General features: G+C 34.8%; 2 protein-coding genes across 5 annotated transcripts; one reads left to right on the top strand and one right to left on the bottom strand.

Moving 5' to 3' along the window:
* Window positions 1-1,901: 1,901 nt before the first annotated feature.
* On the bottom strand, window positions 1,902-13,064 carry LOC11412638 (uncharacterized). 4 transcript variants are annotated; one of them, XM_039831446.1, is made up of 20 exons: window positions 11,449-13,064; window positions 9,328-9,413; window positions 8,761-9,120; window positions 8,561-8,644; window positions 8,096-8,467; window positions 7,185-7,224; window positions 6,787-6,931; window positions 6,557-6,648; window positions 6,162-6,278; window positions 6,033-6,131; window positions 5,639-5,886; window positions 5,331-5,561; window positions 5,033-5,251; window positions 4,860-4,913; window positions 4,673-4,738; window positions 4,419-4,559; window positions 4,278-4,331; window positions 3,374-3,433; window positions 2,784-3,188; window positions 1,902-2,651 (listed from the first exon to the last, which is right to left on the bottom strand). In XM_039831446.1, the coding sequence occupies exons 1-20, from the start codon at window positions 12,737-12,739 to the stop codon at window positions 2,478-2,480; spliced, it is 4,338 nt and encodes a 1,445-aa protein (XP_039687380.1). In that variant the 5' UTR covers window positions 12,740-13,064; the 3' UTR covers window positions 1,902-2,477. The 4 variants fall into 4 exon arrangements, with proteins under 4 accessions (XP_039687380.1, XP_039687381.1, XP_024635262.1 ...); XM_039831447.1 differs by having other exon boundaries at window positions 6,162-6,275; XM_024779494.2 differs by having other exon boundaries at window positions 6,033-6,278.
* Window positions 13,065-17,968: 4,904 nt separating this feature from the next.
* Window positions 17,969-22,258, top strand: LOC11416140 (transmembrane protein 50 homolog). The gene is made up of 4 exons (XM_003601077.4): window positions 17,969-18,232; window positions 18,328-18,415; window positions 21,243-21,395; window positions 21,829-22,258. The coding sequence occupies exons 1-4, from the start codon at window positions 18,100-18,102 to the stop codon at window positions 21,860-21,862; spliced, it is 408 nt and encodes a 135-aa protein (XP_003601125.1). The 5' UTR covers window positions 17,969-18,099; the 3' UTR covers window positions 21,863-22,258.
* Window positions 22,259-27,174: the final 4,916 nt, after the last annotated feature.

The raw sequence follows: 27,174 nt of genomic DNA, 5'->3' as shown, positions 1-27,174 counted from the left end.
CCAAGCAAAAGACCATAATTATCCTTGGTCCCTCTTTTATATATTCTTTTTCACTATAAAATTTCACTGAGAATATTTTTATTTTCATTTAAAAGTTTCACATAATCATATCTTGTAAAACAATTGTAATATAAATGATATTTCGTTTTAAAAAATAGGTTTAATGACATTAGTTCTTCTATTTTCATAATTATGAAAATACGATTTCACAAACAAACTGAGATATGAAATAAATTTTAATTTTTTTTTATAAACTTAAGAATTCAATATGTTGTGAGACTAGAGTTTCAAGAGAAGAAATTGGAAACTCGTCATTAAGTGTATTTAATGAGACCAAAAGTATGCTTAAATCTAAAATAAATTGTTTGATCCTATTAGTTTAACCTAATTTTTGTTGGCAGATATGTACGACAGAAAGAGGAGTGAATAAGGGCAATAGGTAGATAAGAAGATATAGGGGAGAGGCGGTTATTTGTGTGTGTGAGAGAGAAAGAAGAGACACGAATCAATTTGATTCCATTATCATTGCTCTTCTATGAGGCGGAGACTTTCATAGATGCTAGTTAAGTACTTTGCGTGTCACATCAACATTTAGTTAACAAATGTATCTCATTGACTAATGTTTAAAATTTCGGAGACTATTTTATTTTGATATATATTTATAAACTAGGAATATGAGTTTTAAATAAATAAAGTAGAAGATAAATTAGAGGGGTCCATAGTCAAAATTAGTCATAAAAAAAGTAATCAAACCAAATAAATATTGATATATCTAAAGACCATGGCTCTTTCGGTTACGAAAATCGATTTTAACCCTAAAAATACATCCGTGTTAAAACTCTTGAGGAGAAGTATTGCCATCTTTTTTGTCCTTAACCCGGCTCGGAAAATTGTGTTTTTTCTTAAGGGACAGGAAAATTATGTTTTGTAGTTACAGAAGAGATACTTGCGATTTATAAAAATAAAATAAAATAGATAAGAATTTATAAAGAAAATACTCCACAAAAAATGGTCATGTGTAGAATTTTGACATGCAGAATCCATTTCTTCCAAATTAATACAATATGAGCAATTATTGGCTAACTTAGACTCAATAAATTTAAAAAGTCCAATAAGTATTAAAATAAAGTCCGTTGTAGATTTATTTCCATGTTTTGAATTTTTAATTGATTAAGTCCGTGCTCATGTAGAAATTGTTCTGCAATATTCATGTTAAGGCGCGTCAATCTGTTTTGGAATTTGGCAAGTCAACATTCAAATTGTGCAAATAAAATGATAAATTAAAACTGATGAATTGTGAAAGTGGATATCAAAGTCGAAGGATCACCGAAGCTATGTACTCAAGTCAACAATATCATGCCCAGTATGAACAGTATTTAACGGACATTTATTTGATCAACTGTTGTACAAGATCAGTTCAGTTAGAATGAATGATTTAATATGTTATGTTTTTAGAAAACGGTATAGATAACCATCATCATGCATCAGAAAGACTGAGAGTATATAGTATTGTCAAATATTAGCATTTTTTTAATAAAAAGAAGGCCATTGTCAATGATTATAAGAGTCAGTCCGTCCCGAGCTAAAACTCATTTGGTGTCACAGTGAAATTGCCGGTGAGTCACCAAACTTGTACTACATCCTTGAATTTCACAGGTTTTGCTCTCTGCAGCAGCAGTGCATCGAATTAATTTTAATGTCACAGTCGTACTTATGGGCTATAAGTCATCACTGACAATGTTAAACTAACAACCCTGTAATCAATTTTTGAAAATTCGGCTTTAGTCATTCATATCACCACAGCAGCAACTAACACGGTACCACGCGACCAACGTTTTCCTCCTTTACATAAATTGATTGGCGATGATAATAAATAAATAAATATACACAAATGTTGGTAGTTTGTACCAAAGGTTTGAGCAACTCAACTAGCTCAAATGCTTATGGTTGTAAGCTTATCATTAACTACAATAAGATACAGTGAACTTAGCAGTCCAAATGATTACAAATGACAATCAGCGTTAAAATCAATTAGAATGTATAAGAAGAAAAAAATTAGGTTACATAATTCATATGCTCGGGTATAATATGATGCCAAGCACGGGCCTTTTCAGAATTAATGCGACTGTCATAATATGTACATTAACTTTACATAAAAACAGGTAATTTCTTGATCTTCCCTTGTATGGTTTACAAGAGGGAATGCTTCTATTCCAATGCACGCCCTTCCAAATACAAGTAAATGCAAGAAATGTTCATCCACTGTACAGCTTACTACTCTCACAACGAATGTACAACAACGTTAACAAAACTTCCCCTTGCCAGAGCAGAATGCAGCAACGTTCTGCAACAATACAGTGACCAGAGTCCTGTCCCTACATTTTGCCATATTCAAATACAATTCCACGTGCAAAATGGCATGGCATCTTATAATGTGGATGTCAGCCTCGTGGGCGTAAATAAAAAACCAGATCGCTCTACCCATCACGTTCCCCTGGTCCACTAGCATATACATCCTCATTAGACTGCTTGTCATTTGACAGGCAATCTGCAGGAACATATGCATATCCTTTAGGTAGCCTTGAATTCTTCATAGATGCTTCATCTGACGTCATAACAAGCTCTTTTCCGAATGATTCATTCGTCTGTAACTGCAAACAAGCATGATGGATAAGGTCTTGTCCAGCAAAATCCAGAACACACTCCCCAAATCAATCATTTCAAAGTAAAAAGTACGCAAAAAATGAAAATTAAAAACATCAGTGTCTTAATTTACTGCAGACCTTTCGAGATTTGGATCTCCATGCATCCTCCTCAGAGATATTGCGTGATGTAGCAGAAGCTCTACGGGGAATCTGTTTGCCAGAAAATTGCATCTTCTCTGGAATCTTGTGGTTATAGTGACTTTGTGAGGTTGAGCAGTCATCATCCAATTTTGGGTCTGTGTCAATGGATACAGAAACTCTGACACGGTGCTTAGCAGAAACTGAGCTATCCACAGTTACATCATCTGATCTTTGGCGCGCTTCACTGCACGACCTGTATCCCTCTGTGGTTGCTTTCAGGGATGTTGTAGCTGATTCTGAACTACCATCTGGAAGGACGAAAGGACTACGAACAAGCACGGACCTAGCAACATGATCTCTTTTAAAGGCAAGTATGTCGTGTGAGCATAGAACCAATTCCCTCTGTAAATGTTGACAGAATCAGAAGTTAATAATCAAAATAACTGTACAAGACAGATACCACATATATAGAAATTCCACGCATTACTCTAGACATGACACAATAAACGTCCTCCTCAAGAATGTGGTGCAAATGGTGGAAAACAACTATAGCCGTAACTGAACTTTTAAAAAAACTAGATTTTTACCTTAATCTTTTCCCGTTTGACAATCCTTTCACAAAGGAGACGTAATCTCTCAAGTTCAACCTGATTCAAGTGCATTTAGAAAGAATCAAGTTATTTGATAACAAAAAATAATTATCTATACAGCTGCGATTTCGTGCACATATAATTATACCTCTGCTCCTTTATATACCTGACATTATTACATGAACAAAATATTGAATGGGTAATTAATTTTTCTATATTAAAATAAAAGAAAAATGCATTGGCACGTTGTATGCACACAAACGAGGAACGTGATTTGATTGTGAAACAAGCACCAGCAGTTTCATCATGCTACCACTTCCGGACAGACGTACTAATTCTTCTACTGCCCATCTCTGATAACCAACAACCAGATATTTGAATGTTAAAATATCAAGTTACTAATCATTTCAGCTGAATTGGGAACTAAAGTTGTACTGACAGAAAACCACGTGGCAGACAAAAGACTATTTTTTCAGTAATGTTCTACATCAAAATAAAAATCATTACCGAGCACTTAATCCATTATCCAAGAAGTTTAACCTTATCAGCCATAGCATTGCATTAATGCCAAGCACTTCCATCGACCAGGCTATCATTTACTATAAAACTACTTTATGCCCTCATTCCACAAGATACTCCAAACCCACATAAAGCATTAAATTCCCTCAACATGGAGACACTCAACAATCTCAACATAAGATGTGAATGACTAAGACTCTACAAATGCCAGCTGTAATAACATCATAGTTTTAAAGTGACCAGCACTTCAAACTAAGGAAAACAAACTTGCAGGTCTGCAACTGAAACTTAATCCGTTATCCAATGACAATATATTCCAGTACCAAGCCCTAAAAAAATGAGTAAGGAATCAAAATGAAAAAAATGGATAGGAAAGTCTCACCCTAATTGGCTTGATACTTTTTAACTCCTCAACTCCATGCTTTTGAGTTTCAGCCTGGGAAAATGAGGAATTCAAACTTAAGATGTCATTATGGATGGCCAACAAAAAGGACATTTTACACCAAGAGACAAAAAGTAAAACCTTTGCTCTTTGCTCCGAACTATGCTTTTCACAGTAAGCTTTGTGTTGCATCTTGCCTCCAGCAGTCCTCATAATGATGAACAAACCGGCGCTTCTAGCACAGGATGGATGGAATGTGGTCAAGCAATGGCCATAGCAACACTGCAATCAGCATATGTCAACATTGGCTAAGCAAATAGAAATCTTAATTCCAAAAGCAAGCTGACTGAAGAAAATGATAGAAGTGGAAAACAGTGTCTGTTTATCATTATTACCTTCATACATACACCATGCTTTCGATGGCAGATGCAACAAATATCAACTCCTTTTGGCACAGTCTCCTGTCATTCAACAATATACAAATAGGTGTAAGACAAGATAATTATATGTTATTTTTAAGTAAACGAGCAAGAGATAAGTAGTTGGAGTTCAAAATGTAAAAATCATCTGTTCCACACATACCATTCCTTCAATAGCATCTATCTGTCCTCTTCTGAACGTAGACTCAAAAAACCACTATAAAATATTGTAAATATCACAGTTAAAAAAATAGGCGAAGTTAGGTGTTAAAGGATGACAAGTAGACTTGCAAAAAAAAATTTTAAAAAAAGAAGAAAAAAGAAAGAAAGAGTAACCTCAGCACAGAAGGCATGAACCCATTGACCATCAGACGACTTCCTAAAAGCACCAGTAGTACCACCACAGAGAGCACATTCTGCAACAAAATATGGCTTCTCCCAGCTATTTATGGCAGATGGCCCAGAACTTCTTGACAATAGATCTTCACATAATTCACAGTACCATGGACCGGTTGTTTCTTTCACACTACGATAGCAAACTGAATGCACCGCAACCTACAACCATGAAAAACTAATATGGGGAAAAGAACAGAGAAATAAGTGCATGAAAAGGACCAGGGATGAGTCCTAAAACCTTGCAACCAGAGCAGACTAGGATAGGATTTAACACATTCTCAAATCGTCTGCAGATATCACATGATTTACGTTGCTCCTTAGAAATATCTGATCTTGGCAAAGAAAAATCCGAATATTTCTCTGACGAAGCTCTAGTGACAGCAACTCTAGAAAGAGTCTCTTTGGCACGGGGCATTGGCTGAGAACATGGACCAGTCCGCCCACATAAAGCATCCAACTTCAATGAATTCTGAAAAATCATATTTTACTGTCAATACGGTATGCAAACTGTTAAAAGAAATTGCAAAAGAAGCAAGTGCATATGACCTCCGGTTGCATAGATTCATCTATGGTGTCTTTACGGAAAGAAGAAACCCTAGTAGATGATGCTGCTGCAGCAGTTGCAGCAGCCAATACTGCCTGCGCTTCCTTGTGTTTCTTTTCTTTTCTACCCTGTTTCTTTGCCTCTCTAAGATCACGCAGATATTGACTAGCAATCACCGCATCCCATCTTTGTTGATGTGTTTTATCAATCTCCTGGGGCAAACTCTTGGCAACATTGTAGACCAAGTTTTCTGAAAGTAGAAAATCAGACAGTCAGATATTTGCTGCAAGTTTAAAATTGAACATGGATACAAAACAATTGATGATGCCAACTTCAGATTAATTAGAAGAAAAAAAATGAAGTAGATGAGAATTCAGTACAAAATGATGCACACACCAGCAAGCCTCTTTTTTGCAACTGCTTCCTGCAGCAGTCTATGCTGAAAATATATAAGATCACACTCCAACTCATCTTCTGAATAAAATTCCGTAAGTTGCATTTGTTCATCCCTAACCAACTGCTCCATCTTTACTGGATCAGGCTTGGAAACGTCAGTACAAATTAACTGCTGATTTTCACTACTCGGGCAGTTATTAGCTCCAGATGATTCAACGAAAGAATTTCTGCACCCACTTAAACCTGCTGAGAGAGAAATTTATAAGACTAGTCCAAATAACATTAAACAAAATACTAAGGAGTCATTTGGTATGTGGCCATTCTAATTTCCAAACACATGGACACCTATTAATTTTATGCATGGGTATAAATATCATCCCAATGAGGACTTTGACATTTTATACTGAGGAGATTTGGATTTTAATATACCTTTTTCCGAAATATTATATAGGTTTACATGTAAACAGAAAATTAGAATAATCACATCCAATGCTTCCTAAAGATAATATTCAAATCTATCTCACCCATAAGGTTCTCCGAGGGCAAGCCACTACGAATCTGCAGTAGCTTCTTGTTAATGTATGGGTGAGCGTAACTAGAGATTGCTTCCAGTTTTCTGCAATCAAAAAACGAAAGTCAACCTTAAAGTAGAATGCCAACCCAAGTATGTCACGTCAAAGGTTGTATACTGACACACAGAGACAGAAAACAGTACATGCTGAATATAATAAAATAGCCACTTTGAGAAGCTCACATGAAACCAGGAAGGGGTGGTTCTGAAGCAGAATGAGCTGGAATGTGTGGATCGGAAAGCATAGATGCATTCTGCAAACAAGCAGTAGAGTTCTGTTCTGAAACGCATACAGATAAGCTGGATTTGTAGAGGTCATCAGCATTCCCTGCATAATGTAGCTATAAATACTCATAACATAGGAAGAAAAGATGTCATAAATACTCATAAAAGTAACTGAAGCATGTTTGCAGTTAAAAAATCAAAATCAAATCCTTACAACATTAGCATTTCATTTCAATTTACCTATACCACAACCTTTAAAGTAGGGAATGACAAAAGAAGATAGCAGGAAATTTCAACAGAAATAAGTATAGTAGCTTCTGATATTATAAATGGATAGTTTCAAGATGAAGCCGTACCTTGAACCTCATGAAATATATCCTCAGACTTGGTTAAATTCTGCATGGAATGAAAAACAGAACATAGTAAACAAAGTGAGTTAAAACATTGCTAAGATTTGTCAAGAATGAAGTGCTAGCAGAAAAAAGAGCAAAAAATACCCCACCGGAAAACAAGAACCAAATGTTATCCCACGAAGCAAGTACTACTACTACAATAACAACAAAAATTTCCACTAGGTTTTAAAGATAGATCATTTAGAACCAGACCTCTCCCAATGATTTTAAAGATAGATCTCTTGCTTATCCTACTCGTTAAGCAAGTGCGAGGAGAAAAAAATGAATGAAACTGCTCATTACGAAATGGTAAAACAATATACTGTGTGTTTAAACAATCCTAACAAAACATGCATATATCATTTTGAAAGACGGGTTCCAAAGATCAAAAGGGAAGGAAGAAAAAAAGCAGAACTGACCATGTGGTTCAAAAATGACAGAAAGAACCACTATAAGGCCTATCTAAATAATTCAGAATACTTAATTACTCAAGGAGTCAAAAGAAAATGAATTCTAGTAGACAAAGACCTGTTAGGTTTGAGAAAATATTTTTTATTCTCATTTTAAGCATTGTTTTCACAAATAATTTCAAATATGTCAGGGTTTTTTACCTTACTACATTACAAATATTGGAAATCTTGAAACAAAATGAAAAGGACAGAGCATGATTGGAACTATGAGTGGTTAGTAAAAACAGGAAATACAAAAAACATTATTATGTATCGATCCATGTTATACGTTGGCTGTCGACTGCCTAACACAACTCTCTCCTTTTATCAGAGCTTGGGACCGGCTATGCATAGCAAGGCTAACGTAGTCGGGAAATAAAACTTAAAAATGTTTTCCAACCCAAATAGACCAGGTCATAAAATTACCATGTCAGTGGCATCGGGAACTGATGCTTTGTTAGAACTTCCTGGATTTTCACACTCAGGCTGACAAACCAAGGACTTTTCAATTGACCCCCCACCGTCACTAGTAGTAACCCCCTCAGATGAACATATCACTTTATTGTCCTTCAAAATCCTAATGTTATTGATAGTTCTTCTCCTTGGTGGTACAGACTTAACATTAACAGCAACAGGATCGAGCAAGCCTGAATCAGATAACGGTGAAGTATCAGAACCAGCTGAAGCTCCACTTTCATCCATGGATACAATAGCCGATTTTTGAAATGCACCAGTATACACATGGGCTTTTAACCAATTGACTATTTTGTGTTGCACATCATGGGCCATATGAGCTTCCTGCAAGTATAATGTTTAAAGCATAAAAATAAAATTAATTTTGTTCAAATAATCATTTTTCACAAAGTAGGCATGATAAATTTCGAGCATTACATTGATATTTGCAGTTAATGTATCTGGGGAAATGCCAGTCTCCAATGCAACATCTTTTACATCAACTTTCCCTTTCTCTATCAACTGGCAAAAAGTGAATGTCAGCTTAGAATAAGCATGGAAAAAGAAGGAAAAAAAACAATTGTCTACAAAATTATAGTTTCACTGTAAACAGTGTATGTTAATGATGTGCAGAATACCTTTCTCAAAACAAGTGCAAAACTGGGGGAATTAGAGCTATCAACCTTCTCATTGGTTCTCCCTGCCACACCCATATTATGTGGTTGCGCAGCGCCACATACCAACATATTTTGTGCGCTAATCGTACCGACAGACAATCCTCCATTCGGAGGTTCATCATTATGGTTCAACTTGTCAGAATTACCATCAGACTCTAACACTCCATTGCCGAAACCAATTTTTATACTGTGTTCACTTTTCACTGGAAGGTCATTAGCTTCTGAAAATTCACTGCCAACTGGAATAGAGCCTCCCAAAGGCAAGATGCTTCTGTTCTCTTGTAGATCTGAGTGTTTCGAGCAAAAAGCCCGCAATTCAATCTGACAAAGTATAACATACAAAGGTACACGATAATCAACTCTTGTGACAAAACTGTAACTTGGAGAAAAAAAAAAAGGGACTATTTACTATTGGCAGATTATAAACTAATCCAATATTGATAATCAACAACTTGCTTGATTTGTTGTCTCCTTGTTTACTGGAAAGGAGACAGGAAGATTTAGTTCTGAAAATTACAAAGAACTCACATTATCATTGCCGTACTTTGCCCAAACCTCCATTCTATGTCTAGCTTCCCTTGCACATAAAGGATGGAAAGGAGTTCTGCAGGATCCTGAAAAGACCATATAGAAGGAAAAAGTTATGAGCTAAAACAATTTGAAGAGCATAAGATAGTTATGATTATGAATGTCAACTAGCACCAACAAGTTACACACCAGATCAAAAGAAGAACACTGAGATACTCATACTAACATTAGAAACAAGGTAGGAGACAACGGCTGAAGTGCACAAACCACGGAACCTTGATCAAACATGACACTTCATAAAAAATGAAAAGAAAAAAAAGAAGTATGTATGCTAATATTCACTGCTCGGAAAATCCTACATGAAAGACTGAATCCAAATGCAACATCTCAATAGATCAAAGATCTACCTATGAAGCAACTGTCTGTGGTAGTTAACATAATCATTTTAAAGGCCAAAACAGCCTACTTACAAGAATAGCATTTAGTTAGGTCCCATGAGTTGATTTAGTATATCATATCTTTAGTAATTTTTAAAATAGATTTTATCAAAAATGCAAAGATGGGAGGTTGCCACATGTTCAATACCAAAATCAATCCATCCTTACACTTACTCATCAGCAAATGCAAAAACGACAAGTAATGCTATCCTAACACACAGTCTTCACAATTTGTCATCAAACAGACACATTGCAAATTCTACAATGCCTGCCTTTTAAACTCGAGGTTCATTGACAAAAAGAATACGCTGCACATGCTAAAAAAAAGCCATAAATATCCTTGTTCATCCAAAGATGATTCAAAATGCAAAAATTTACAAATATATATATATATATATTACACGCCGGCAAGAAACAGACCTAGAAGACACCTGAAGAAAACAACAATAACATCTAATCTAATTTAAACTCTGATTATGCTACATAGTCACTCCAAGATTTGCATTTTTAAATAAATGAGTAGGAATAATCAACAAGTCAAACAACTCCAACAACATCTAATCCAATTTAAACTCTGCATATGCTACACAGTCACTCCATGATTTGGATTTTTAAATCAATGAATATGAATAATCAACAAGTCAAACAACTCCAACAACATCTAATCCAGTTGAAACTCGTAAGCTACATAGTCACTCCATGATTTGCATTTTTCAATCAATGAATAGGAATAATCAAGTCAATGGTCCAGATTAGATGCTTCAAGGTCATGTGTAGCATTTTCCAATCAATGAATAGGCATAAACTACAAGTCGATTGTCCAGATTAGATACTACTGTCAATATTCAGTACAAGATTGAAAAAATAAAGGACTGGGATATTCACTTCAAAATTGAATTGTATGAAACTGCAATAAGAAAAATAGAAAGAAGTTAACCCTCAATTTGATTAATTACACAGTTTTTTGGGACAGGTAGTCTGGTACAATTATGAAATAAAAAAAAAAAACATAATTTGGTGCACATAAAGTTTCCTTTTCTTTGCAAAAGGAACGTGAAAAGTCTCCAAACACTTGCACTCTTGAAGTGCGCAACATATTGTATAATACAACTCTAATGTATAACGAAATTAGTATTTTAACAGTTATCACTAGAATAGATCAGGCAGAATAACTAATGTTCTTCAACTTTAGACAGACAAAATAATTCTTAGCGTTTTTATCAATCGGATGATATTATAACACTTTGACCAGCACAGAATTATACATGTGGAAGCATGTAATTAATGAATAGCCGATTTTAGAGCAGATATGCCGCCAAGATGTAAAAATACATAGTCTGCACCAAGATAACGTGAAATTGGAAATTGTATAGTAGTAAAGATTGCAATTAATTAGTGTAGAAACTGAACTTATTTTCATCCACTGCACTAAGCCTAAGACACAAAATCATCTTTGAACAAAGTAAGCCAACTCTCGATATTACCACAAGCAAGAAAAATGTGAACCAACAATCAAATTACAATAGACAAATATACAGGATTATGTGAGTCAAAAGTCAAAACTAAAAAGTGTTGAACAAATCCGATCAGAGTCCTAACAGATGCACAATAAGCTATAGCTTTGAGACACTAAAATGCTCGCTAGATAAATGAAAATTGCTTAATACAAGACGACAAAACATACCATGAGTACACTGAACACATGCACCACATCTCAATTTGCAAATATTACACATCAATTTTCTTCTGTTTTCCTTGATCCCTCCGACATTCATAACAGGCTCCATCTTCTTCAAATCTTCAATATAAACCTCTGGCATCCACAGACAACAATAAAGGTGCACAAACGGCGAAGACCCGACACCATCAACAGCACTATAAACCGGTTTTAAAGCGCCACCCTTCTTTGAGCAAAGAACACAAGGATTCACCGAGTCATCAACATCACCCTTTTGCTTCGAACACCAAGAGCACAACCATGAATCATCTACATCATCTTGCACACCATAACACTTCCTATGAACCGCAACTTTACAAGAAGCGCATACTACTAACCGATTTGAATCAGTGTCCGAATCTCCCCTGCCACAATAATGACAATAAGGTTGGTCCCCGTCCCTTGGACTATTCATTTTAACTTTCTCCAACCCGGCATCACCACCTAAAAGTTTCCTTTTCTTCGATGGGCGCTCAGAAGCTAAAAATACCTTATCCCTGCTACCTAAAAACCACTCTAAACCAACAGAATTCTCAGAATCATCATAATTCTTGTCATCGTTATTCGGCAAAGCTCTTTCCAATTCAACAACGTCACTTAACTCAATTACCAAGCAACCATTCTCATTCTCATTATTAACTTCTTCGACATCATTCTTCTCATCCGCATTCTCATTCTCATTAGAAACTACATTCAACAATGGAAAAATCTTCTTCTCATTCTCACTACTGACTACACTAAACCTAGAACCATTATCCAAATGCGGAATTTTAAAACACTCGTTCGAAACTAAACTATATGTCGTAGTATAAGCCTGCAATAACGTATCAATATCATTCAAATTCAAGTCCCTAAAATACTCCTCCGTCTCAACCCAAACATTAAAACCACGTTTCTCATTCGCCCTCGACGATTTCTTCTTCTTCTTATCACCACCACCACCGGAATTCAACTTCTTCTGACGCTTCTTATTATCCCCGTTACGGTTCAACAAACTCGCTAAACCACTCGGCAGTGTAACCTCCACCGCCGCAGAAGTCGACGGTTCCTCGATAACATCAAACGGTGAACGCTCGCTCAGCACTTTCCTCGCCTGCGAGAAGTAATCAATCTCCAAATCAGCGGTGGAGATTCCCGCCGGAGCGGCGGCCGGACAGGCAGATGATTTTTGCTCCGTCATGTTGTTGCGGCGGTGGCATCGTTCTCCGGTTCCGGTCATCGGCGCCGGCAATAAGAAGATGCAGATGAACGAAAGCATTCCATTATAGAAATTGAAAACCCTAATTTGGAGAGAGAAAGGGAATCGAAATTGTTGGATTCGGTTTTGGGAAGAAGAGGATAAGCCCCGTTTTTTTCTAGGGTTAGGGTTTTCAGTTATTGTTTTTTCTTTCTTTCGGATCCGTTTTCTTAGATGAGTTATTATTATTGTTTTTGTTTCGTGTAGTTCGATTTCGTTTTCACGATGGGGGCTACAAAGAAAGAAAGAGAAATTAAATGAAAAATAAAATTGTAAAAATTAAAAACGTACGAGAGAGAGTGAGAAGAGCGAGAAAGAGAAGAGAGAGAAAGTTTGCGTTTTTTGCAGGCTGTTATAGGGAGGTAGATATTTTTATAAGCGGAGTATTCTATACGGTGTTGTGACGGCACACGCTATGTAGCGTGTGCCACATAATGATAGACACGTGGCAAGCATGATGCTGAAGGTGAAAGCGTGCAACTTACCTGCTATCTACTGTGTGTCCACTCAATATGTATCTGACTCATACTATCCAATGCAAAAATAAAAAATTACTAAAAAATCCATTAAAGAGAAAATAGAATAATGGAATAATGCATGGTATAATTTTCCTTCCTTAAAAAAAAAGTTATTTTTAAAACGGAATTGTAAAGTCGGCTCGTGTACAATTTGATGAGTTATTGATGATCTTTGGGAGAACCTTAAAATAAATATTTTCATATTTTGTGTTTGAAAATTGGAAGTATTTTATTTTTTTAAAAATAATTTTTTGATTTAAATTTTTTTAACTAGAATCTTGAGTTTGTCAAAAAATAAATAAATATTGGAAGCAATAGTTTTTTAAGTTTTTAGTTTCAAACCCTGAAACTAGCATATGTCATACATTGTCCTTATCAACTCACCTAAGCTCACGAAAAATAATAGTTAACAAGACGCAATTAGTTTTCATTCGTTATTATTAAAATGCAAGAAACACACATTTTTCAACCTACTTTATTTGATTCGGTAAGAGTTTGAAAATTTGTGTTAAAACATAGAAGATTATTAACTAGTGCCCTAAGGACAATGATTTTTTTTTGACACACCAAGGACAATAGTTAAACATCCAAAACTAATAAGTTTTAATAAAAAAATTGAGTAATCATTACTTGATAAAAAATAATATTTTATATTTTCAAAATAAAATTTAGATTTCTTAAGAGTGAATCATCAACTTCGTCCCTAAATTTGCAAGCATCAACCAAAATCGTCCCTAAATTTTGCAAAATATCAATTTCGTCCCTGAATTTGTAAAATGTCAATCAATTTAGTCTTCCAATTAACTGGGGTGTTAACGGAGCTGATATGGTCGTTAACCTCTCACATGGACTGCCATGTCAGACGCCACACAAGCAGTGGTTAATATGGCCGATTGTAACCAACATTTTCAAGGACTAATTTGACTGATTTGCAGAAAATGTAAGAATATCATATTCACCAACGTCTCTCTTCCCCAATGACTATTTCTTCCCCAAATGTATAAAATAGGAACCATAATTATACAATATTTAATCCACACTCCAAAATTTCCAAAAAATCTTCCAATAATTAGTGGTAACATTCTTCCCCAATTAAAATAACCTAAAATCCTAATTTTTTTATTGAATCTGAAATCAAAAAATCCCCGAAATTCCTTCAAACAAAACTGTTGTAATTGAATCCGAAATGATGGGGGTGAGTGTATGGGCAAAAAAATGTTTATTAATCGATCTTCACGTTCAAGTCAAAGGAAAGTGAGAATGAAGTTGTTTGGAGGGCGAGATTGATGGACAAAGTTGATACTTTAGGAATTGAGCGTAGGTTGATTGAGTTTTTAACAGTCATGGTTTGCTTGTTTGAGTTTGTGAACATGCTTCTGAATTGTACTAGACGTGTGTAATGTTGTAATGAAAAGAGGTTGAAGATGAATCTTCATGAAACCTTTCTGTCAAAATATTTACATCAGATTAGTCCTTAAATTTTATGGCTATCCATCAAATCAATCCCAAGTTTATGTTAAAAAAGATCAAATCAGTCCTTGAATTATATAACTAACTATCAGTTTGGTCCTTGAAAGACAAGCTTTGTAAAACAAAATACAAAACGCAGAAAACACAACTTGATCTTTGCAACATTTGCAGCATCAACATTTCCACCATTTGCAACATCAACATTTACAACATTTCCACCATTTGCTGCATCAACATTTTATGTATTTCCACCACTATCAAATATAGTAACCAACCAGAACAAAAGAGCAGAAGGTAAGATGGACGTGAGACTTACCTTAATCAAAGACCGTTTCGTTCTTCAAAAATTCATCGTTGATCGCCGGCGATGATGATGATTTTGGAGAGGAGAAGGCGATGAAGGTGACATGTACGTGACTTTCTTTTTGACACGTGTATATGACAACACAACATGCAGGGAGCCAGCTCAGCATCACTAAGAGTCCGTTTGGTTCGAGAATTAGGAGGGGAGGGGAGGGGAGGGATTTTTACGGAGGGGAGTGGAGGGGAGATATTTTTAATTAAAAGTGTGTTTGGTTCACAAGGGGAGGGGAGGGATTTTAACAGTATTTTACCGTTTTACCCTTAAACTTAATTAAATAAAAGAAACTGTTTGTTTTTACGATTTCATAAACTGACAAAGACAAGCACACATCTAAGCCGCTATTTTATCTTAAACTGGCTCATGTATTTTGCTCCAAGCATCATATTGTTTTTTTTTTTTTTTGCCTTTTTTTATCGGAGCAATTCTTTGTAATATTTTTTTTATAAGAGCAATTCTTTGTAATCCTTGCATTTTTTTCCAATTACTTTCGTAAAAAATAGCATAGCTCTTAAATATATGACATAAGAATTTTCAAAATCATGGATAGTGCTTATTAATTAACAATTGTAAGATAAATGAAATTTGTTGCATATGAACAAATAAGACACATGAAAGTGACTATGACTACTGTTAACTATTTCTCCTTAAAAAAAATAATGATAAACATCATAACAAAACAGTCTCCCTAAAAAAACTCATAAACATCATAACACCATCATAGTATGATCAATCAGAAGAACCAAAGACAGTTTCCATTATGACTGCTTTGCGTGCTTTGGGTGGACACTGAAGAATCATTCTAAGTATGTCTACATCTTTCATGACAACACGATATATCTTAGGCAATGAATTTGGGTCACATCCACACTCCTCTAATAAATTCCAAGTCTCTTCTCCTGAAATTGGAGGCAACTCGTGTTTATGACGTTCTCTCGTTATTTCATTTCCTTCCCGTATTGCAGCATTTCCTTCTCTGAGTGCCTCTGCAACCACTTTCATTGACTCTTTAAGTTCAATAATATCATTGTATGTCTCTTTATTCTTAGCCACTTTCAATCTCTTCCTTTTTCCACCACTTGCCATGGTTGAAGGATCATATGATTGTGTTTCAGGTAAAGTAAAGTCATAATCAGGAGCATCAAAGCTCTCCAAATCAAACCATCTATTGATAGCACACATAAGCTGAGCTATAGCTCTTCGGCGCAAATCAAACCATCTATTGATAGCAATTTCCTGATCTTGATGATCCATCTAATCGCATAAAATTAATTTCTAGATTATATAACTCTTATACTACAATTACATATAGACATGTAATAAACTACAACAAACATATTTATATATAAACGAGGCCATGATCAATATATGGAAGAAAAAAAAATGAAACAAAGCATATAGAAAGAAAAGCAGAACGTAAAAAAGAAAAAAAAAATCATGATTAATGTATAGATATATGGAAGATAAAAAAAATGAAACAAAGCATATAGATTAATGTACAGAAAAATAAAGCCAAGATTTTACACAACAAGACATGTAGGATCGGTGAATTAACAGTGAAAAAAAACACTACTAGGTTGTGATTATCCTATTTTAGCTAGAAGTGAAGATTTGCATTTTATATAAGCTGTATCTGATACTCCAACAACAATAAGTATCAATAAAAATAATGCACAGCTTTGAGGATGGATAATGTAGTGTGCCAACAGGAACAAGTTCAATAGCCAGCATCAGCATGCTTGAGAGAGGTTTTAAGTGGGAACATGTGAAATGTAAACATGTCCTGAGTTTTTACTGTTCGTTTGCCTGTAGGCTGTAGCTATTTTATGCAAAATTTTATTTGTATATTTCTGTTCTCATGGTAAATTATTTTATTTTTTTAAAACTATGTGCGTTTTTAGTGAATTTCATTTTCAATTTGATTCAATGATTACGAGTTATATTCAGCTAATCCGATAATAGTAAGGTTGTGTAGTGAAAAAAAATTCTGGTCAAGATTTTACACAACAAGACATGGATAGGTGAATTAACTGTGAAAAAAAAAACAAGCAACAACAAGTATAATAAGTTGAATTAAAATAAAATAATAATAATAATAAAACTTCAACGATTTCATCAAAAAAAAAAAGACTTCAACGATTTTATAAGTGAAAAAAAAACAATACTCTCAAATGAATGGATCAATACCATAAGAAAAAAAAACACTATGAAACAAACAAGCCACCGTAAGGATAAAGCAACAATTTAAACAATAAAGTTCCAACAACGATAACGATTAAACAAGGATAATAAAGTAGCGAATCAATAACGATGTAATTAATAATACTACGATATAGACAATGAGATGATGAAATTACTCACAATTCACTTTGGAGGAAGTCTCAAGCAGTCGTTGACAACAACAAAGTAGTAGTAAGAGCAGTTTGTACATCTAACAAATAAGAGTGGTAGATTATATAATAATAAAAATTGTTACAAGGAAAATATAACAAAATAATAATAATAATTGTTACAAGAATAAGATAACCTAATAATAATAATAAGATTGTTACAAAAATAATATAATCTAATAATAATAAAAGTTGTTACAAGGTTAATATTGAGATTTGAAATTAATTTAAGGATAATTATGGCAATGCAATAAAATTTTAAAGAGATTTGCTCCCCTTCCCTTCCCTTCTAAAAATTGAACCAAACACTTCAAATTAAAAATCCCCCCTCCCCTTCCCTCCCCTCCCCTCCAAAACTCTCGAACCAAACGGACCCTAATGGATCTTTTGACGAGGGATGGACGTGAGAGAATTTCAAGGACGAAATTGATATTTCGCAAAATTTGAGGACAATTTTGACCCTTGCTTGCAAATTCAGAAGACAAGTTAATGATTCACTCGATTTCTCAATCAAAACTCTAAAACATAAAATGTGTGTTCCTTAACCTTGATCTAGTTAGGTAAAAGAAGTAGAGTAGAATATCTAGGACACGCGAGTTACCTCTTCTGTTGCTTGAGTTTACGTGTAACGTAGAACCGAAAATGGACTTAATCGAACTATGGGCGATTTTCGGTCCTGGCGTCGCCGGAGCAGTTTTCGGTGCCGGCTGGTGGATCTGGCTCGACGCCGTCGTATGTAGCTCCACCACCGTTCCTTTCCTTCACTACCTTCCTGGTGAGTTTCACGTCTCTCTCTTTTTCTCTATCTTTTAGTTTTAGACTTTTAGGGTTTCAATTCACTGATTGTGCTTTTGATTGTTGTTTTCGAAGGAATTTTTGCTTCTCTTGCTGGTTTGATGTTCAATTGCGTTAGAAAAGAAGATATTGATTATTCTCCTTATGACGAAGGAGAGTGGAGGTACTTACTTTATTGCTCATTTGATTTGTTAATTGTTGATTTCCTTGTTTTGTTGTTCGACTTGAAAATCGGTAAAGAATTCCTATATTTACGAGGTACGACAATCTCTCGCAAGATATAAGTTATCTATAAGCTATTTCTCCAGAAAAAAGATAAAATTAAGTTAAATATAAGCTATAAGTTGTTTTCATAAGCTGTACAGGAGAACTTATGAACATAAGCTGTTAAGCTGAAAACAACTTATGACCAATGTCAGAAATTGTTTTCGTAAGTCCTCCCAAACAGTCTCGCAACAAAACTTATGCCAGTAGATAAACTAAAATAAGCCAATTCAAACATTCCCTAAGAACTGACTATTTTGAATTACTTTAAGCTCACAAAAGTGCAGGCAAGCTTTGTGGTCTTTTTCTCCTGCAGGAGAATTCTCATTCAAATATTATTCGATGTGCTTATATACTAGACCGTAAATTAGCTAAACAGTCGCATACAAACTTTGCTGGCTTTAAATAGCTAGCTGATCAATGTTTACAAGTTTACGTTTTAAACAACCAGAGAATTTGCCAATAAATTCCATTGACATCTCTCCTCAAATTGATGCTAGTAAGTCTATAGACATCATTCTTCTAACTAGGAAAACATGACACTGACATGTCAAAGATTTGGTGAAGATGACATCAATCTGTAGTCTAAACAAATGTCAAGACATGAGATAGAGTGATAATTCCTTGGTTACACGATTCCTTGATAGAGTGACAATTGACCTGCACTATTTACGGTAAACCTTGTTGCAATTTGTATGACGCTTCTGTTGTCGGTGTCAGTGAAGTTGGCTTTGCTTGAGAAACAGCGGGAAGACCACACAACCAAATTATCACAGAGCATGCAGTAGACATTGCACAATGCTCCACTACCTCAGCGAATGATTTAAGTTTTGTGCTTTTACATGATGTAAGCAGTGGAATTGAACAAAGCGTGGACTGGACGTGAGCCTTAGAAAGACCATGATTATAAGGAGAGGAGGTTAGTCATAGAGTAATTATCTTAGAAGCGGAGGATTTGGTATTCTCTTGTAAGAGCGTAGATTTTCCTTTTGTTTATGTAACAGTCTTGCATCAATTCCTATTTTGAGTGTTCCATCAATTGGTCGGACCTGCCAAATATGGGTCCAATCTGATGCTTTCAAAATGTCTTTTCATGCCACTATTGATGATAAGCCTTACGCTTTCATTTCACTTTAAAATTTCACGCGCATCAAAGCAAAGATGGCGGATAGATTTGGATCATTGGAAACTAAATTTGCTTCGTTAGAAAACAGCCTCGGCCACAAGAGATGAATCAAATGTTGGAGAAACAAACTATGAAGGCTATAGTTGGCCTGGTTTATTTTGGTCAAACAATGTGGTTCTGAGGTAGAGTAGTAGTGAGAGAGGAGATTAGTCATTTAGTTGTTTTTAGATAAAGGAAGTCTTTCTTTGAGGAGCTGTGTTGTTTTCATCTTTGCTGTCATGGGTCTTAAATTGTTATTGTGTTTTTTTTATTAACAACTTAGCATTTTGAATGTTTTCTAAGCACGTAGTATTGAACTGTGTTTAGATGCTTTGATTTATTTTTTAAACATCACTTTTTATATTAAGCAAACTCATACAATTTTATGATTGGAGTCTATGGAGATTCCATGAGTTTATGAAGACTCCCCAGTTTGGCAATTTGGGCCTAATTATTGGACATGAACCCCAGAAGGCTCATGATCTGGAAGATCTATACTCAATAAGCAACAAAAAAAAGGAGGGCTGTGGGTGGGGGGAAATTAGTTACATTGCTGAATTGGGAAGTTAGTTAGACTCATCAGCATGGTTATAGGGAGGGGAGTAGTGGTGAGAGAAGAGGTTAGGCATGGGTTGTTGTTAGACCAAAAGTATTTATTTGAGGAGTTGAGGTTACTCTCTCTCTCATTATAAACTTCCCTCAAATTGCGTAAAATGAGTGGTGTCTTCAACACACCGTTCTACATCAATTGGAGACACATCAAACCCTCACCATTTCGGCTCATTACTCGTGACCTAGCAAGATGGTTACACATCAAATGTGCAAATTTCTTACCAAAATCATATACAAAGCACAATCATATTCTGCAAACCTAGTAATTTGTTCATGCAAGTCATGACACAAACCTTGGTTGTGATTTTGAACCCGCTCACATATTTAAAGAAATTTGTTTATTTTATGCAAACTCCTATTTAGCCTTTTGTTAAATCATTTGCATGGCGATTCTATTTTGTTGATTTTGTCCTTTTATTTATATGTTTTGAATTGAGGGATTGTTAAATACATGTTACATATTTTTGTAGTTATAGTGTTATACAACCAGTTTCTGTTGCTTGAGTATTATTCCCACCATTAGAGCTAAGTATGTCGAGTTTACAATTGGTGTATGGATGCACCACCGTTTTGGTAGATTCGTGAGTTTGGCAACTCCACATATATCTATCAACTGGACTGTCTCAATTCAAGAGGGAATAGAAGATTTACAAATTTACAATTGTATAGATTTGCTGACTTTAAATGTCCTGCTGTACCATGCGTTGAATTTGCTGGTTTTAAATAACCAGCAATTTTCCAATCTATTTTCTTGACCAGTTATTGGTTTGGCCCTTATATCATTACTTTCCAGGTTCGTTACTTCAATGTCGCACCTTGCTTCAACTCAACTAGACAAAATAATCCCAGGATTTTTATTCCCCTTAGTTCAAAGCTTCTTAAGAATCACATGGCTATCTATTCTGCGTTGTCTTGAGAATATGTTTTAACCTTTTACTCTTGTCAACAGACTGAAGCTGTGGCTCTTCATTGCATATGTTGTGTCCTTTGTTTCTTTAGCTGGATCAGCGGGGCTACTGATCCAAGATTCACTTGACAAATCTTCTCCATCAGTGTGGACTGGAATTGCAGGCGTTTTGCAGTGTGTATTTGTCTTGATCAGGTAAGGACAGGTTTATTTCCCAAGGAGAACTGATTTTCCCCTTCAGTTGTTATGGAAAAGTGCATTGAAGGAACGTGTTGAAAAAGTGAAAACTATTAAAAATGGAAAATTTTGAATCAACAATCATATTAGTAAATATTTAAAAATCTGTTTGAAAATGATTTTCAAACAGCCAGCATTTCAAATTCCACTGGAAATATGTCCCTAATTTTTATTTCAAATAACGTTACTTTTGGATAACTTGAAATCATTATGGTACTGATTTCTCAAAGTCATTACTGTATTTTAATAATTCCATCACTTAAGTCAAAAACTTGAAAAATATTGATACTTCCTTTTATGTCAATCTTGAAATTGGTTAACAACTTAACATTATGCTGCCTACTTGTTTGATGATTATTTTTATGCCCAACCAAATTTTCGTTGCATGCAGTGGACTGATTTATTGGACTTCACATCCCGAATAAGATGGACCAGGCTATGATTTTGGAGCTTCAAATTATACCAGACTATGCTGCCCATGTGCCATTTTCTTTATTTAATGTGGTGATAAATATAGCTGGCTTGATGTAAATCAGTAAATGTAAATTGTCCTAACAGTCTCGAGCCATTGGGTAGGTTCATATTGCATGTTTGACATGATTGATCAAGATCTACTATCCATTGTAATTTCAGTCGCATGGTGGTTTTTACAAAGATGGTCTTCTTTTCATTTTCTTAATATTTGAACTCAGCAAACCAGAACGGAAACGTTGTACTCCATCGAGGTTGGCAATATCTAAGTAAAGACATGTATTTTAATTGAAAATTTTAAATAACAATTTGATGTCTCTAGTAAAGTGAATTATTTATTATTTCATCAACTCCATTGACTTCTTATATAATTTCATAATTCTAAAGATGCGTGCACCTAGTCATATGATAAAAAAACGTGACATTACGTAGATGTACCAGAAAAAAGTGACATTAATATTTTCTATTACAGAGAACCATTCATGCCAAGCTTTCGAACAAATATTTCCAATAATGACTGCGCTTACATGGTAAAAATGTCATAAACATTTGCAAAATATTCTAGATTTTATTTAATTCACTCCCAATATGCCTCAAAGATACAACTACAAGTAATTTAATTCCCTACCAATATCCTTCAAAGTGAACGTCAATGATCCCTTTCATTTTTGGGGAGTACTGTTGTGGTGACCTCATCAGAGATGACCATGGTAATATCTAGTCCAGGGTTTCTACTTAATATCATACCTACTTCTGCTCAACTGCAAGTCCTTTCTTACCGTTAAAATTGGAATCCTTCAATCTAGTTGATCAGGAATCCAATAAGTGTACATATTTTGAGGCTTCCATTGAGTTTATCCTCTTCTACATGGTTTGCTTAATGATGATGTCTAAGAAGTTTGGTTTCAGACCGGTTCTTGTTAAATTTTTGGGTGATAAAACACTGTAATTAAGGTTTTTGGCAACCTTGCGGTTCCAGAGATAGTATTACCACAAACTATAACCCCTGAACTAATACTTGTTTGGATATCACGACTTGAAGTTATTAGCCTCTTCCAAAAGTTGTGTTCTGTCGGAATCAAACCATGGTCGTGTCGCACAAAATCAGCTCTGTTTAGTGCTAACAATTTCCTTCTCATAACAAATCTAATAATTGGAGGGTAAGAAGTTAAAACTATCAGATTTTGATCTTGAATTTGGTTCATGACCGAACCTCATTAATCATATAACTTTTTTTTTCCCCTTTCATCCAAGTGACCTTGTGTAATAAAGTAAGGTAGTAAATAAGACGAACCCCCAAACAATAGTAAATAAGACGACAAATCCTTGTTCGTAAGACCCACGTCCACACACTACCAACAACAACACTTTGTGAACCTCGACATTTTGGATTCTCTTGTTATGCGTAGACAGATAAGTGGGGTGCTCTGAGGTTCATAAAGTGTTGTTGTTGATAGTGTTGTTATGCGTACATGCAGTGGCGGGATCAGGAAATTTATAGAGCCTGGGCGGCAAAAAATTTATCTCAAATTATATCAACAGTCATAAATCAATTTTTTTTTTAATTTTAAATAGGATTATTAATTAAAATTGACTATGTAATATATGTGAAGTCTGAAAATTGGCCCTGTAATTAAATAACATGTATTTTGACCATGTAATTCAAAAATTTTATTATTTATAACCCTGTAATATACGCGAAGTCCAAAAAAGCAGCCAAGAGATTGATTTTTTTCATGATTTGTTAGAGGCGAGTTAAGAACGTTAAAATACGGCTTTACACAAAAAATTTATAAATTTTCGACAAACGACAAATTAATTATGAATTTTTAAAGTGTCAAAAGCTCAAAAAATAAAACAATGAAAATCTCGACCTATAAATCGAATTTTGAGCTCATTATTTGCAGAGATATCTATAAAAATATATAATAAGGATATGTAAAGTTTCATAGCATTTCGAAGTTGTTTAAAGTTATTATGATTTTTCAACCAAAACGTGCAAAATTGAAATTTTGTTCCGCGTAAGCGTATACACAGGTCAAATTTAGTTCCCTAATTTTGTAGGCATGACTAGAACATGATAAGAACCTTCACAGTGAAATTTTGTAGTCTTTAAATGAGATACAAATTAATTATAAATTGTTTAGAAATTCATAATTATGAGGAAATGAAAATTCATAATTAATTTATCTCTGGTCGAAGAAATTTAATTTTTTATGTAAAGCTATATTTTAACGTGTTAATCATGTATGAAAAAAATAATGAAAAAATTCAACATGTAGGTCACATTTTTAGACTACACGTATATTACAGGGTGGTCAAAAATAAGAAGAAATTCAAGTTACAATGCTAGAATATATGTTTTGTATTTTTAAGGGTCATTTTTCAGACATAAGGTATATTATAGGGTCAATTTGAACAATTAACCCGTTAAAATAAGAGAGATGAACCCGTCAATAGTGTGCTAAATAAAATTCCGAGACCTATTTGCGTGTGAAAATTTTCAAATTGTTCAAATTTTTCTTTTTGTAAGTGTGTTAATTAGCTTTTGGGTTGGGTCTAATATGCAAAAATTATCAATCGAGCCCGAGCGACCGCCCGGGGTCGCCGGGCGGTGAAACCGCCCCTACGTACATGGCTAAGTTGTGGGGTGCTCTGAAAATCCAAATGCAACTCTACATGAGACAATCCTCTTACTTTATTAAGCATCAAGCCTTAAAAACCACCCCACACATTAGCCATGTACGCACATGTCCCACAACACGATTTTGCAAAACCACAACGACCATCTTCTTTTTAAATGAAGGAGTCTATGGGCATTTGAAACAAGCTACCATTCTTAACCATACCACGATCATACTTACCGTTCAAAACATTACCTCAAAGTTTATCCTTGCTACTACACTTAGTCCACCCCATATTCAAAAGACAAGCACTATTTGTGTAGCGGAAAATGAAGAATACGTAAGCCACTAAGATGCTTCAGAAGAGTCATTACATCCCACTTAACATCATGAAATTCTATCTTATCGTTCGTGTCCCCTCACATAAAGTTCCACTGCATCCTTTGGATTTCTACTAAGAAACTATTAGGAATAGGTCTAGTTATCATTGTATAAATTGGGATAGCTTATATTCTGTTCTTCTTTATACTCACAACCTGACTAGAGAAAGCACTAATTTTTTTTAATGTAGTAGTTATACAGTTAATTTGATGCTCCATAGCCTTACCAAATGAAAAAAAAAATCACAAACATGAGATGGGACACACACTCATGCAATGAAATAAGTTATTATTCATAAAACAAAAATATAAGGGGACATAGGGTCACCTTGACGGAGTCCCCTTTCTAGACGAAACATGTTAGATCTACCAACAATACAAAGCACATTAGTCTTACCACTCGAAATACAAGCCATCATGAATGCAATCAATTAAGTGGAAAACCAGTTCTTCTACTATTTTTTTCTGTGCTATCAACCATATTTGTACTGCAACAAAATTCTCACAAATGCTTTTGGTAAACACAAAGCCAGTTTAATATGGAGATATACTATCAGGAATGAGTGATTTTAAGAAATTAACGACGATCTTAGTCAACACCTTAATGTCACATTACAAAGTGAACTAGGAATGAGATATTTATTATCAATTGTTACGAAAAAATTCATCATGATATTGATACCCAACTGGCTCTGGGGTCTTACAACTCTCCATATCATGCAAAGCTGGCCTAATCTCCTAAGGTTGCTTTATAGGTCCCCAAGTTGCTCAACCCCTAAAAAAAAATCAATCGGAAGATAGCTTTCGATGGAAAAAATACCGATCCAACAAATTGAGGGGCTTTTGAGAAAACATAAAGGGACCTATATAGTAATTTTCATCTCATAATTCAGGATATATTGGCTCAAAATGAAAGCTTGTCATTGCTCCAACAAAGAAATGAAAACTGCATAGGTATTCCAACATAATTGGGACTACTTCGATGAAAAAAAATCCTTAAAGAAAGCAGCAACCGAAATTTTAAGACTTTCTTATTTTTCATACAATCTAATTACTTCGTTTCCTAACAGTGGCTTTAATGTAATAGTAGGAAGTATTCTTATCCCCGTCATTAATCCATTTGGCTCTAGACCTTTCATGCCACATCATCAACTCCTCCTGATCTGAGAATCTGGGATATCTGCAAGATCCTTTTGCATGACACCCAAGTGGGCCAAGATAGTATCCAAATGTCACACACTTCCTTTAATTTCGTTCGCATGAGCACCTCCTTTATTCATATTTTGAGAACACATATCATTAAAATTGCCAGCCAAAGGTCTTTGACCTATCATAACAAACATAATCTTCACCAATGCAACCTCAAAAATTCCGCCTCAATGCATTAACAGCAGTGAAAAGGAAGGTCCAAGTTCCATGCATGGTGATTTGAAAAGCAGTGTTTTACATGATACAGCACAATTTTGAGTTTTAAAAATGGGGTGTTGCTATTTATAGCAAAGAAAGTTATCCAGAATGTTTCACGAACTGTTTTTCACCCTTAGATTATCACATAATTTGAACATATGGGTCAAGGAAACATAAGCATTTTCCTTTAAAATACACAAATGTGCATATGGGTCAAGGAAAACATATGTGTCAAGGAAAACATACGGGTCAAGGAAATATAAAGGAAGGACCGGTTTTTCCGAGATACATAATTTTAAAAATGGGGTGTTGCTATTCATTCCGCCATCGCGATTTCATCCGAACCAGTTTTCTCGAGATACATAAGCATTTTCCTTTAAAAATACACAAATATGTTTATTTCAGGTCGAGATGTTTCTTTCTATTTTTAGAAAATTAATAACCACACATTCGCTGGGATTTATATTTGATTTTTGAAGAACAAACTCAACGAATCTATCGAGCTGTAATGAACTATTTTTTTCTATTAAAAAAATCGTCTTCGAGAGACCAAGACAATCACGTTGTTTACATTTTGGGGATAGAGTGTAAAATGAACCAGGTTGATTTCTCTTTCTTGTACGATTCTTAGTGTACACTTTGAGCTTAGTGTACATCCCACTGGCATATTGAGGTCCCACAAGATGAACATAGACGGTCTACGTATGACCAAATGTATACCACGATGTTAGGAGGGGGCCTATAGTGAAAAGCTGTGAAATCGCATTGTTCTTTTCGTGACCCAAAAAAGAAGCATGATTGCTAAACGTTTCTTTTCTAGAGAACAAAACAGACCAATTAGCCTAAGCCCTAAGT

This window comes from Medicago truncatula, chromosome 3 (genome assembly GCF_003473485.1).
Source record: "Medicago truncatula cultivar Jemalong A17 chromosome 3, MtrunA17r5.0-ANR, whole genome shotgun sequence".
In the NCBI taxonomy this organism is placed as follows: Eukaryota; Viridiplantae; Streptophyta; class Magnoliopsida; order Fabales; family Fabaceae; genus Medicago; species Medicago truncatula.
This window is presented reverse-complemented; position numbering and strand designations above follow the sequence as displayed.